The 14,811-nt window shown below is 44.9% G+C and overlaps 1 protein-coding gene across 1 annotated transcript in view; it reads right to left on the reverse strand.

Moving 5' to 3' along the window:
• Positions 1 to 14,811, reverse strand: part of TMEM132D (transmembrane protein 132D) — a 418,546-nt gene that overhangs the window by 133,277 nt on the left and 270,458 nt on the right. Inside the window, exon 4 of the mRNA XM_034791463.1 lies at positions 6,973 to 7,156. Coding sequence (XP_034647354.1) covers positions 6,973 to 7,156 — 184 coding nt within the window. The remainder of the gene's footprint in view (positions 1 to 6,972; positions 7,157 to 14,811) is intronic.

Below are 14,811 nucleotides of genomic sequence, written 5' to 3' on the forward strand. Positions count from 1 at the left end.
TCTATTCATTGTCACTGAAAAAAAGCTCATAGCGCTCTGTTTCACGCAGCACAGCCTGAACCCCCAGATACACATCAACGTGACAGGCTGCAGAACCACTAGTAACCCTGATCCCCAGAATTAGAGTCCCCCTCTAACCTCACCTGGATCTTGCCGGATTATAAACACATCAGCACGACCAGCCAGTACAATGTAAACACTCCGTACCTAATCTCCACTACGTCTCTAAACATCAGCTTCTGGGAGTGGTTGATGGCCTGAGACTCTTGTAGCTTTTGTTGTACCACCACCAGGGATGGCTCTGGTTCTTTCTGACACCCACTCGGACCAGAGCATTAGTCTTTCTGCAACATCCTATGAACTAATTAGTAATTGTTTGTTGTCTGACAATCTCCAGGTGAAGGCACTTGTCACAGATTTACAAGGTCTCTGCTATGCCCCAGCATTTAAATAGTCCCCTGGGTGTAACCCCTTTATTGTGCCAGACCCCAAGGATCCACACTTTATGCTAAATGTATAGCAGTACAAAGCAAGTAGGGAAACTGAGGCATACATATGGCTCATAAAAATATTACGATGGTTCCCACGTTCACCACAGCACTGGGTTCTAATTTAGTTGAATCCCAGGACCACTTAGTCCAAGGACACACCTTTAAACCATAATACCATGGGCATCAGGGCAGCTACATTTGTCTTATTGATCCAACTGGACTCCATAATTGACTGTGCTGATGTATAGGTCTATAGGATTTGTGCAGCACAGTGGCAGGTCTAACAAGCTACCTGGCCAGGAAAAGCCCCCCAAAGCAGAACTAACTGGAAAAGACCCGCTAAACGATCAAGACATTTGTGAAGGGAAACTAACCAACACGCTGACATTTTTGTGCAATGTGAGTAGAGTGAAACAGAGGGTACATCTGTACTGCAGTCAGAGGGGGGACTGCAGCACTTGTACACATACCCAACTAGCTTTGATCTAAATAGCTTGGATAACAAGAGCGGTGAAGCTTTGGCAGCATGGGCTAGCCCCACTCGAGTACATGCACAGGATCCCAGGTGGGCTTGTACAGCGGGTGCTGCCCCATGCTGCTGCGGCTTCACTCTTACTGTTATTCAAGCGAGCCACCTTGAGTAGTGTTTGGTTAGCACCAATCAACTGGCTATTCTAGTTAGGACAGGGGTTCTCAGCCTTGAGACAATGACCCACAGGGAGATCACAAAAAGGGATCAGAGGGGCATCACTTCCCTGCCCTCCCCAGATTGCTAAATATGAGTGAGGTGCTAGCTAGATGCACTGAGAAGGGGTTCCAGTATGGAGAAGGTTTGGGGAATACACTGAGGCAGTCAGGTGATTTGGGTATTTCAATCCCAGTTCAATTCCAAAACGGATTTGTTTTACTTGTTATGATTAATCAATCATTTTGACTCATTCATTTACCAGCACGTTAATCTTGCCCTCTGCCTATGTCCAATAGAGATGAACTTGCATGTATACAGAGGGCTTCAGCGGTATTTGCATCTCTCGCTCTACTCCGAATCACCGAGGTTCGACAAAAGGCAAATGTCATAATTACAAAATAGCTGGTGGGATGTTTAAAGATAAAAAAGAAATGGAACAGTAAATATTGTGTAGTGGATTATTTAACAAAACAGATGGAATAGGGTAAAAAAAAAAAACCCCAAATAAAAACGGTGAGGCTGATTCTTTATGGTGACAATAAAAGATAATGCTGTATCTGGAAAATCCAGGAGTCGAGTCCCTCCGGCTGTCATGGTACATCATCAGCCCGCAGCTCAGCAAACCTCTGGGTGAGGTGTTATTCTACCGAGGAAGATTCGGATGATGATTTCAGGTAACAAATGAATGGCACTACCACCACTTTAACTTCACATTTCCAAGGATTTTAAAGGAATTGACAAGGTCCATGATTATACGGATGGATCATTACCAGCATATTTGAAGAGACTGAATGGGTGTGCAGAGATGAAGCTCGAGCTTATTAACTGTATCTAAGGAACTGGACTTGAACTGCTGAGGAGTTGTTTTGGGGTTCTGTTTTTTTTTTTTTTAAACCACAGACTCAGATGCTGTGTGGAAACCCAGCACTAATGTCCCATTTTAAAAAGCTGATTAAAAGGGCATTGTTCCCCACACATTCCAACTTCCAAATGAGGGTGCAAATTAATATTCCAATGCAAGGTAAGGCTCGGGCAACGCACGCTGAATAAAACAAGTCTTCGGCCGTGCTACTTCTCATCCCACTGGCAAGAGCATGCTTGGCTCTCACGCATAACTTACCTAAATGGATTTTGTCACACTTTAAAATTAGAAAGGGCTTAGTTAGTAAAGTGTCAGAAGGGGCTGTTTTTTATGGTACCCACACATCCATAATATGCATGGCACAGCTTCTCTCATCAGTATCCTAGAGCCCTGTTATGCTTGTTGTGGAATAGTCCTGCCGGAGTTCCAAAAGTTAAAATGCTGGCTTCTTGTAGAAAACTGCACCCAGTATTGGAGAAAGGTAAGGTTGTTGTAGCAACGGTCCTAATCATTTTAATGGAGATAGGAAATTTCCAATAAATTTTAATGTTGATATGACCCAGGATAGAATCTATAGTCAGATGCATTAATCAGAAAGTAATTATCTTTTCTCTTAGAGATTTCTAACTTAAAAAATACAGTTCAGCAAATTGACTGATATGCTGCTGTTACGGAATCACAAATCCATGACAGTAATCAAAAAAGAAATTGCAGAATAGAAAAGGGTTGTAGGGTATTAAGTGATAGTCTATTAAAAAAAAGTATAACATTTTAAGATGTAAAAGTGTTCTTTTGAAGATTAGCTTCTAATCACCAGGTTCAATTGCACTGCATTTTGGTATTTACAAACATGAAATTACATGCTCCATAAATAATGAATGCCAACAATGCTAACCTGAGCTAGTCCCAACTCACAGAAATATATGAGCAGTTTAACAGTTTTGCTTTCATTGCTGTTCTCCCTGAACAGCAGACTTTGGCTAATATGGTTTTTATTTAAAAAAAAAATTGTTATTTCCGTCCCTGCGCCCCTCCCTCCCCCCAAAAAACCCCCAACCTGGCTCTGACAAGGTCACAGGGAAATCTGAAGTGCCAGACTACAAAGAGTTACACATATTGAAAGGTTTGCACCTGAACCATCATTAACTAAGTGCAGAGTGAGGTACTACAAAGGTTTGCAGATTTGTGATACCCTTGGGATTCTTCACAAACACTGCAGATAATACAAAGAAGGTTAACTCTATCCTCAGTTTGTCAGTAACCATGAGACCCCTGCCATATATCTATGCTTCCTCTCAAGAGGGGTAGCCGTGTTAGTCTGGATCTGTAAAAAGCGACAAAGAGTCCTGTGGCACTTTATAGACTAACAGACTATCAGGGGCTGGCTCTAGGTTTTTTGCGCCCCAAGCAAAAAAAATGGCAGCCGCAGGGAGTGCATGGAGGGAGGTAAAGGCGGCTCGCAGGGGAGTGAAGGGCGGCGCCCGCACATTCCCTCCACCCATGGGCAGCCAGGCGCTGCAGCCCGCTCGCAGCCGGGTGAGAGGGGCTCCCCCCTCCAGCCTTGGGGTGCCTCTCCTGCTGGCTCAGCCGGGTTCAGAGCAGCGCGGGAGGCAGAGCCCGGTGCAGCGGCAGGGAGTGGCGCGTCCCGGGGAGCCCGGTGGCACAGTGAGCACCGGGGATCACTAGTTCCTGCGTCCCCAGGCCGGGGTCCGTGCCCCTGCAGGGCTGGGCTGGGACTGGTGGAGCGCAGGGAGCTAGATGGGGGCTCCGGAGCTGCGGACTGGGCTGCCAAAGAAAAAAGAAAGAAAAAACCACGGCAGGGCAGCCGGAATATGCCGCCCCAAGATTGGCTGGAATGCCGCCCCTTACAATGTGCCGCCCCAGGCATATGCTTTCTCGTCTGGTGCCTAGAGCCGGCCCTGCCTCTGGAAATTTCCACTACATGCATCTGACAAAGTGAGTATTCACCCACGAAAGCTCATGCTCCTATATGTCTGTTAGTCTATAAGGTGCCACAGGACTCTTTGTCGCTTTATGCTTCCTCTGTCACCCTTTACCCCAAACACCTGTTGCCTTGCAAAATGTCATTTGCTGCTAACTTTGTAGACTTCATAATGAAGTGAATATGCAATTCTAGACTTATTGACAACACATTGTCCCGTTTATCTGTCGAGTGACGACAGAGTACTGGTTGTTTTGCACCAACTACAAGGAACATGGTTGTTTCTTTTTTTAAAGATTGGTTGACCAAAAACATAGGATCAACTCTACCCAGCTATGTTTTGGGTTATGGACATACATAGGCAGAAATAGTGTTTTCCTCTGCTGGCACTGCTAGGAAGGCAACACATTCTTTCATCCAGACATGGTGCATACCCACCCCCCAATAATACAGATTATATAAAATAGATCAGATCTAGGGTTTCAGCTCTGAATACCTCCGAACTTTGTGGAAGTTCAGATCTGGATCCAACTTCCCTCAAGCCTCCCTCAGTTATTAACAAACTGGCAGAGCTCACCTGCTACTTGACAGTGAGAACTAGCATATGAAAACATTCCTGCAAAGCAATGCGTTTATAAAAAACATGGCTAGAATGTGATAGGTGACCACAATCCCAGATGGAAGCAGCTGTTTCCACTACGATATCTATTGCAGCATTGGAAACTAGAGCCGTTTAAAAAAAAATGTGTGTGAGAGAGAGAAGTGAAATACTATTTGGTGAAATAAAGCATCAGAATGACATCTGAGTTGTTCTAAAGTTGGTAAATTACAATAATAGCCTATATCAGCTATGTGTAGTTCTGACATGCACAACAACACCCTCAACCTTCACTAATGGCATCATAATTAACTGGCTGTCACTAGGCAACAATCCAAGTTCGTTTTATTTTTAAACACTTCATGATTGATTTTTATTTTTCTTTCAGTGCTAAATAATAACACGTGTCAATATTTTCTAATTGATGATCTAGGAGCAGACACTGGGCAATCAAATCTTAGATGATTATACTTCAACCCTGACAGTAAGGTAATTTAAGGGGGGGAGGAACCACACACTACATTGTTTCCAGTGTGACTCTGGAGCATCCAAGTGTCTTCTTAGATGAGATCAAGGTCAAAGAACTACACGTTTTTTGAAGCATCTTCTCTGTATAGTGATTATGGAGTTATCCTTGTGAGCAGGGTGATGGAAAATAGATATTTGGTTTTACATAGTGTTTTTCATTCTCCAAGTACTTCACAGTTCTTTGGAAAGTGACACATTGTGACTGGTTGCCCCTCACATAAATCAGAGCCACTGTTCGAAAGCAATACAAGCTTCCAGTTCAGGAAGAGGCTTAAGCAAGGGCTTAGATTTAAATGGTGACAATGGGAGTATAGGTGTGCTTAAAGGTAGGCAGGTCCATAAGTACCTTGCTGAATTTGGTGCCCAAGGACACCCTTTTGTGCTATGATAGGCGTGAGGTTAGAATATGCCATGACCATCCACTCAATCCCTGCTCTCCTTGAGGTTAACAGCAAAACTCAATTCAAAGGGAGCAGGATTAGACCCTCTGCAGGCAACTGTGGAAGCCTTTATGCACACACTCAGCAATAAATGAGACAGCTTTGGAGTCAGAAGCAGTTTTACTGAGATACTCGTGTAGAACATCTAGGTACATACTCATGTAGACACAGGATAGACTTTACTTGGTTATATTTTTAATAAGTTAATGAAGCAGCTTGACTTTCAGCTTTGAGTGAGAGTGAAATAACCTTTCACCCAGCATCCCAGATGCGGTGACAGTTCTGCACATTCTTCTCATTTTATTTATGAAGCCTGGCCCATCTTGAGGAAATCTGAGCTTGAGACATGTGAATAGGTAAGGAATTACATTTGTATTTTGTAACTCAAAGGACAATGGGTCATAGGTTATGACCTGGAAGACAACAGGTCCCAACAGTCAAGAGTCTTAGCTGTTCACCTAAACACAAGGGTTTGAGATCATCTGGGTAGAATAATCCCTTCCTGCTAGTCTCTAATTTTACTTATCTGGGAAGGAGACAAACTCGTGCCTAAGAAAACACACCTTAAAAGGAGAACGCCTACTTGTGTGATGGTACACAAGACATTGCCTGGTTTCCCAAATGGCAGCTCCTGACTGACTATGAAGCATCCAAGACCAGCAAGCTAAAGAGCAGATACTTTTTCTAAGGAACTTTATTCTTTTTGTCTCCTTAACAGGACATTTGAACACCTATGCAGGGATGTGTACCAGGAAAGACCTATCCCAGTCTTTTTGGAGGGAGGGGGTGTCCATTAATAGTAATAGCAAGTGTGTATATATGCAGAGTATAAGGTACCATTAGGAATGGATTAACCTATGTTTAAAGCAAATCTTATCATAGATCTCTAAGAATCACTTGGGATACATAAAAAAATTGCATCTTAGCCTATTCTTTCCACAAGGGAAAGTTAAAGCTGCTAAATAAACCCCATAGAGATTGCAAGTTTAATAAGTAATTTAATCATTTGTGTTATGTTAGCTTTGTGATTTGATTACTGGTGCATTCATGCAATAACTTGACCAATTGTTGGTCTTAAGTTGAACGTTTCGTAGTTATCCAATTTGAAATTGTATTACTGTTAACAGTTTGATTTGACTAACTCAATTTGTATTGTAATATCAATATTAATTATATTCTTAATACTTTAGGGAAATAAAATAAATTATCTCACTTTGTAGTTGTTAGTGCTCTTGAATGAAAATTGTAATTGGTTTTCTCTGATCAGCTAGCAACAAGGTAAGGACATTGGACTCAAGTCCTAAGAAAAACCTCATCATTGGAGTGGAGCTCTTCCCTACCCTTTTGCACAGAATGTACGTACCTTTGCTGCCATTGTTGTAAACAACATTCAGACCTCACAAAGTAATGGGTAGTTCCTTACCATGGCCAAAGGCAGGACTCCCACAAGATCCTTCTGGCTTATGTAGATCTTGGAGACTCCCAGATCAGATGTCGTATCCCCAGGATATTCAACCTGCCACGTGATAAGCTGGGTCCCAGGTTGATCACTTAGGTCTTCAATTTCAAAATCAATCTGCATGATCTCTGAGGAAGGACTGCCGGCCCTGGAAAAAAAGAGAGAGATGCCTTAATTCAGGTGAGTGACAAACCAGCAATATAATTGCATCTATACTAATAAATCATTGGATTATTGCTCTTCCTAAGAGAGGACTTATGGGACATAGGAATTAGAAATAAATTAATTATTTGCATGTATTATCCCGGGATCTTAGTGCACTTTACATACATTCTCTAGGCCTCGCACCTGCAAAATTGGTAGCTAAGTACTATCTGTGCTTTACAGATAGGGAAATGGAGGCAGAGAGAGGTTAAGCGTTGAGGTTAAAGTCATAGAGTGGGTTAGTGGCAGATCCAGGAATGCCTGACTCCAAAACTCTGTGTTCCAACCATCAGATTATATTTCCCCTTTGTTAAAAGCAACATGCAAAAGGAATAACCTAGAGGCAGTTGCCCACTGAGATGTGAGACTATTGTAGCTCCTTCCTTCGAAGCAGCTTCTGTCCTTTAAAAAGGGGAAAATGGAGGAATCTGGAGGCTATTTCTGGTTCTGCCCCGTCTCACTGTGACACCCTGGGCAAACACCTTAAACTCTCTGATATTCAGTTTCCTCCATCTGTAAAATGGGGACAATAGTGCTTACAGCTTTACTTCCTCAGGGTATTACAAGGCTGGCTTGATGTTGACAAAGCATTCTGGGATATTTGGGTAAAAGGCAGTAGAGAACTACAATGTTTTATCGGTGATATCCCTGGATCACCTGCATTAGAGTGTCTGATATATCACAATTACAGGGCTGTATATTTGTATAATGTATCTTTTGTACACCGTGTTACAAAATCCATTAGAGAGCAAATGAATCACAACCAAAAGGGTAAATGGAGGCTGTACAGGAGAGATTTAAAGCGGGGAACTGATCAGGGGCTCAGAGGATTAGATCCTGTAAACCTTGTGATAAAATCAGCTACTGCATAGGAAACAGTGCGGTAAAGAGTCTATGAACCACTTGCTTTTATAAAGAAGCCCAAAAACCTCAGGATGTACAGTGAAGTTCCCTAGCACTGCAACATTTTGAGGGATATTGAAGCTGACAGTGATTTTACTCCTCAGCCACTGAAGGCCATTTAGTGGTCTTTAATGCAGGTATGTAGGGGTGAATGTTGAAGGTTGAATCTATTTCTATGCAGGGATGAGACCCGAAGGCTTGAGCGGAAGGAAGGAATGTCACAGTTACAGACACAGTTACACAGCCGCTCGAGCAACCCTGTCTCAGAGGGCACAACTGGAAGAGAGAGAAAACAGCAAGCGGCTGATGGGAAAACTTTTAAACCTTGCAATCTTCCCTGGTTGCTGTAGGAAGAGAGTTAAAACTAGTCATCTCTTTGATCAGAACCAGTTGTGACAAGAGCCCCAATTCAGGACTGCTCCCAAAATGCCCAGGGTTTTTATCATTTCAGCTCTGTTCAATTCCTTGTCTAAAGCCACTGCTTGGAGATTTTAATCTGCAGACCGCTGAAAGTCTGGACTCTAATGGATGTATTGAGTCATTGCTGTCACACAGAGAATTTAAAAAAGGAGCCTTTGCATCAGTTCCACACTTGCAGAATTAATGTCGCTGAATGATTTTACATTTTATTCAATTCCTCATCACTTTATGTCAAACCCATGAGAGTGCAATTTGCAAACTAATACTGAATGCAACAATATTCTACCCTGACCTTAGTGGGACCAGAAAACTGCTTTATGCAGCTGCAGCAATTGAAACTCAGTTAGCCTTACTGTATAAACAGGAACAGACCATGCATTACCCATAAATGCATGATACTGATCTCCCTTTGTACAATACATGCCAACTCTACTTCTGTTAAAGAAACAAATTTAATCATTGTACGGGCACATCCTGGTTCTGAGCTCTCTTTCTGGTTGCCTTTTTTTCATCTTTTACTGCACCGGTGGCCACTGCGCTGTAGAATTGGTGCTGTCACAGGCAGCGTCTCCTGTCAGTCATGGACATAATGTGCTACTGGGGAGGTTGGCATTGCAGAGGAGAAGGCATGTGTAGGCTAGTGGCAGTTGCAAGGAGAGGATTTAACAAAGAAAGAATCAATGAAAACTTTTCAAGACATGGAGGGGACTAGAAGGCAAGAGGGAGAAGTGAAAGGCAGAGGAAGCGAGGGAAAGATGAAGGAGAAGAGAAGGGAATTGGATGATAGGATAACAGAAAAATGGGAGAGGCTAGAGAAGAACAGAGGAATCTCCATTCTCCTCCCCACCCCTCCACACACACCTTTTTGACCCCTTTAAAAAAGTTTTCTCTTCACACTCTGTACTCTTACTTCCCTCTTCCTGCCTCTATGCCATCCTTCTCCTCCTTAACTCCGGGTATGTCTACACTAAGAAATTAGTTTGATTTTATAGAAGTCGATCTTTAGAAATCTATTTTATACAGTCGATTGTGTATGTCCCCACTAAGCGCATTAAGTTGGCAGAGTGCGTCCTCAGTACCATGGCTAGCATTGACTCACGGAGCGGTGCACTGTGGGCGGCTATCCCACAGTTTCCACAGTCTCCGCTGCCCATTGGAATTCTGGGTTAAGCTCCCAATGCCTGATGGGGCAAAAACATTGTCGCGGGTGGTTTTGGGTACATGTCGTCAGTCTCCCCTTCCTCTGTGAAAGCAACTGCAGACAATCATTTCGTGCCTTTTTACTAGGTTACCTGTGTAGACGCCATAGCACGGCAAGCATGGAGCCCGCTCAGTTCACCGCTGCTGTTGTGAGCATTGTAAACACCTCACGCATTATACTGTAGTATGTGCAGAACCTGGCTAAGAGACGGCAGCACGAGGACGATTGTGAGGAGGACATGGACACAGACGCTCCTGAAAGCACGGGATGTGGCAATTGGGACATCATGGAGGCAGTGGGGCTGGTTGATACAGTGGAACGCCGATTCTGGGCTGGCAAACAAGCACAGATTGGTGGACCGCATAGTGTTGCAGGTATGGGATGATTCCCAGTGGCTGCGAAACTTTCGCATGCATAAGGCCACTTTCCTGGAACTCTGTGAGTTGCTTTCCCCCACCCCGAAGCGCAGGAATACCAAGATGAGAGCTGCCCTGACAGTTGAGAAGCGAGTGGCGATAGCCCTGTGGAAGCTTGTAATGCCTGACTGCTACTGGTTAGTCGGGAATCAATTTGGAGTGGGCAAATCTACTGTGGGGACTGGTGTGATTCAAGTAACCAATGCAATCACTGACCTTCTACTATCAAGGGTAGTGACCCTGGGAAATGTGGAGGTCATAGTAGATGGCTTTGCTGCAATGGGGTTCCCTAACTGTGGTGGGGCGATAGACGGAACGCATATCCCTATCGTGGCACCGGACCACCTTGCCAACCAGTACGTGAGCCACAAGGGGCACTTCTCAATGGTGCTGCAAGCACTGGTGGATCACAAGGGACGTTTCACCAATATCAACGTGGGATGGCCGGCCCGGGAAAGGTGCACGACGCTCGCATCTTTAGGAATTCCGGGCTGTTTGAACAGCTGCAAGAAGGGACTTACTTCCCAGACCAGAAAAGTACTGTGGGAGATATTGAAATGCCAATAGTTATCCTTGGAGACCCACCCTACCCTTTGCTCCCATGGCTCATGAAGCCATTCACGGGCAGCCTGGACAGTAGTAAGGAGCAGTTCAACTACAGGCTAAGCAAGTGCAGAATGGTGGTAGAATGAGCCTTTGGACATTTAAAAGCTCACTGGCGCTGTTTGCTGACTAGGTTAGACCTCAGCGCAACCAATATTCCCATTGTTATTGCTGCTTGCTGTGTGCTCCATAATATCTGTGAGAGTAAGGGGGAAGACGTTTATGGCGGGGTGAGAGGTTGAGGCAAATCGCCTGGCGGCCAATTTTGAGCAGCCAGACACCAGGGTGATTAGAAGAGCACAGCTAGGCGCGCTGCACATCAGAGAGGCTTTGAAAACCAGTTTCATGACTGGCCAGGCTACCGTGTGAGAGTTGTGTGTGTTTCTCCTTGATGCAAACCCGCCCCCTTTGTTGATTTTAATTCCCTGTAAGCCAACCACCCTCCCCTCTTGGGTCACAGCTGGCAAAGAAAATAAAGTCACTATTGTTTTGAAACCAGGCATTCTTTCTTTATTAATTAAAAAAAAAGTGAGATAACTGACAAGGTAGCCTGGGTGGGGTGGAGTGTGGGAGAAGGGAAGGACAAGGCCACATTGCTTATTGTAGCCACACTACAAATCAAAACTGTTTGAATGACAGCCTTCTGTTGCTTGGGCCATCCTCTGGAATGGAGTGGCAGGGTGCCTGGAGCCTCCTGCCCCCGCGTTCTTTGTAGTCTGGGTGAGGAGGATATGGAACTTGTGTGTCCCTGTTGTAGCCTCTGTCCATCATGCCCTGTTAGATTTTGGAATATATATTTGCATTTCTTCTTTTTGATCCGAGTTCTGCCTGCACAGATTCTTCTCCCCATACAGCAATCAGATCCAGTGTTTCCCTTTCGGTCCATGCTGGAGCTCGTTTGCGGTTCTGGGGGGACTGCATGGTCACCTGTGCTGCTGAGCTCGCCACACTGACCGAACAGGAAATGAAATTCAAAATCTCCCAGGGCTTTTCCTGTGTACCTGGCTAGTGCATCGGAGTTGAAAGTGCTGTCCAGAGCGGTCACATTGGAGCACTCTGGGATAGCTCCCAGAGGCCAATAACATCAAATTGCATTTGCACTACCCCAAATTCGACCCAGCAAGGTCGATTTTAGTGCTACTCCCCTCGGCGGGGAGGAGTACAGAAGTCAATTTTAAAAGCCCTTTATGTCGATGGAACTGGGTTGGTTGTGTAGATGCATTCATTATAAAATCGACATAACGCGGTTAAATTCGACCTAACCCTGTAGTGTAGACCAGGGCTCAGACACTTATCAAGCAGGGTCCTTAACCGTCTGCCTAGCTTTAGTCCCACTGACATCAATGGGATCAAGTGCTAACAGTTAGGCTTGTGCTTTTGTACTTTGTTAAATCGGGCCTCAATTTTTACCCATCAGGCAAAATGCTCCCTGCAGTCACTGGGAGTTAAACCTGAACAAAGACTAGGTAAAAAAGATCAATAAGGAAATTACGGTGTTGCACATTTTGTGGACTGGCAAAGATTTCCTCTTTTAGATTGTAAGATTTTTGAGGTAAGGGGTCATTTATAATACTCATTTTCAGCACCTACCCCAATGGAATCCAACTGGGTTGAGGCCTTTAGGTGCTACCACAATACGAATATTAAATAAAAAACAACAAGAGGAAAGGCCCTTTCATTAGGAAGCATCTTCTTTGCACGTTTTCCCTTAAATGCTACTGCAGGCCAAAGTAAAATGAAATGATTTTCATACCCTCTGTGATATTCTCAACTGTCAAAGAACAAGGACGACATAGCAATGCCTGTGGAAATGGGACACATTGTTAGCCCTACAGCTGGCCAAAAATGTTTTTTTCTCCCCACTGAATATTCATATTTCCACTGAAAAATTGGAATACTTAAATATTTTGTCCCCAAACCAAAATATATCTATTAGGAACTCTGCCACAGTATCTCATGGGAGCTGTAGTTTGGGATTCTTCATATTCCTAGTTTCTTCTGTAGGCTGGGCTCCTTGGTTGGACAACATCACCATGGTCTCCCCTTGAGAGTTTTAACCTTTCATGAAAAACTACAATTTAATAAAAAAAAATAATTTTCCATTGAAAAACAGTTTCAACCTCACCTAGTTAGCAAGAGAGGGCTCTTTTCCTTACACGTTTATGACAGATCAAGAAGTTTTTTAGCAATCAATAAGGATCTCAACATTGATACAAAAAATGTACAGAAAAATGTAAAGGGTTCTATGACCCATGCTCAGATCAAGCCTAAACCCACCAAGACAGGAACTTTTGCTTAATTAGTTAACTTGAAATTTTAACTTTACTCTTCACCGCTATGAATATCTTTGCACATATAATTCTGATGAAGCATCTTCCAGTAGTAAAATGGCCAAACTGAAAAATAATTAGCAGTTGTAAATCCTCTATAGAGAAATAAGCCAAACATTCTACCCTGTGAATAAGAACAGGGGGGAGGAAGGTCACATCTGCCTTAGAGCTAACAGAAGTTCCCAGCGGCTTTGTGAAGAGGGTGGGGTGTCTCTCTGGTTAGTGCAAGACAAAAAGGCAACATATTAATTCCAATCAGAAAAAGCAGCTAACTGTCCAAGCGTCAGTGTGAGTTTATCTGAATTGCTAATGTGTTTTTCTTTCATTTCCTACAAACCAGTGAAATACCACTCAGGACTTCTGAAAGCATAGTTTAAAATGTAAGTGGTGAAACCTGCACAAACAAATGGGATCATCATAAAAAGTGTTTTGGTCACACTGAAAATACTCATGACTTGTTTAGTCAAGGTATAGTTGGATTTTAATATAGGATTGGAGCTTGTTTGGTATCTATAATATTTTGATCTTTCATGCATTCTTGGAGTCTTAAAATTCTAGTTGTCCTGCATAGAATTTCCTGCACTATGAAGAATTCCATTGAATATCATTGTGCCTGTCTACACAAAAATTTTAAGTCATGTTAGAGCAGGGGTGGGCAAACTGAGGGCCGCATCGGTTTCCAAAATTGTATGGAGGGCCGGTTAGGGGAGGTTGTGCCTCTCCAAACAGTCAGGCATGGCCTGGCCCCCGCCCCCATCTGACCCCTCCTGCTTCTCACCCCCGGATGGCCCCCTGGGACTCCTGCCCCATCCAACCCCCCCTGTTCCCTGTCCCCTGACAGCTCCTGGAACCCCCTGGAACCTCCGTCCCTGACTGCCCCAGCTCTCATTCTTGACTGCCTCCCAGGACCCCTGCCCCATCCAACCACCTCTTCTCCCTGACCACCCCAGGAACTCCTACCCCTGACTGCCCTCCGTCGCCCCATCCAACGCCCCCCCTCCTTCCTGACTGCCCCCTGGAACCCCTGTCCCAATTCAACCCTCCTGTTCCCTGCCCTCTGACCGCCCTGACCCCTATCCCCACCCCCTGACCACCACCCCGGACTCCCCTGCCCTCTAGCCAACTCCCCCGCTCCCTCCCCCCTTACCGCGCTGCCTGGAACAGTGGTGGCTGACGGCGCTACAGCCGCGCCACCCGGAGCCAGCCACACCACCACGCAGCACAGAGCACCGGGTCAGGCCGGGATCTGCAGCTGCGCTGCCCCAGGAGCTCGCCGCCCCGCCGCCCAGAGCATTGTGCCGGCGGCAGAGCAAGCTGAGGCTGCAGGGAAGGGGGAACAGCAGGGGAGGGGCCGGGGGCGAGCCTCCCGGGCCAGGAGCTCAGGGGCCGGGCCGGATGTGGCCCACGGGCCGTAGTTTGCCCACCTCTGTGTTAGAGCATCATGTTTGTTAACACAACTCCTTATGGTTGCGTTCTAATAGACCTTAATTTTCCAAAGAAGAAAAGTCTATTGAGTAGCCAGCCACTGGCACTTTAACCGCTCCACTGTCTAACCCTCCTCAGAACAGGCCTAGACAATGGTGAAATCACCATCGCACATGGGCTATATGTCTTCAGTAATGCGGTGGCACCATTGCCACCATGTGTGCAGCTACTCTAGTGGTAGCAACAGTGGGAAATTTTAGGATTAAAAATCCTGGTATGGAAAAGGCCAGAGTGTTCACTC

Source organism: Trachemys scripta, chromosome 15 (genome assembly GCF_013100865.1).
Source record: "Trachemys scripta elegans isolate TJP31775 chromosome 15, CAS_Tse_1.0, whole genome shotgun sequence".
Classification (NCBI taxonomy): domain Eukaryota; kingdom Metazoa; phylum Chordata; order Testudines; family Emydidae; genus Trachemys; species Trachemys scripta.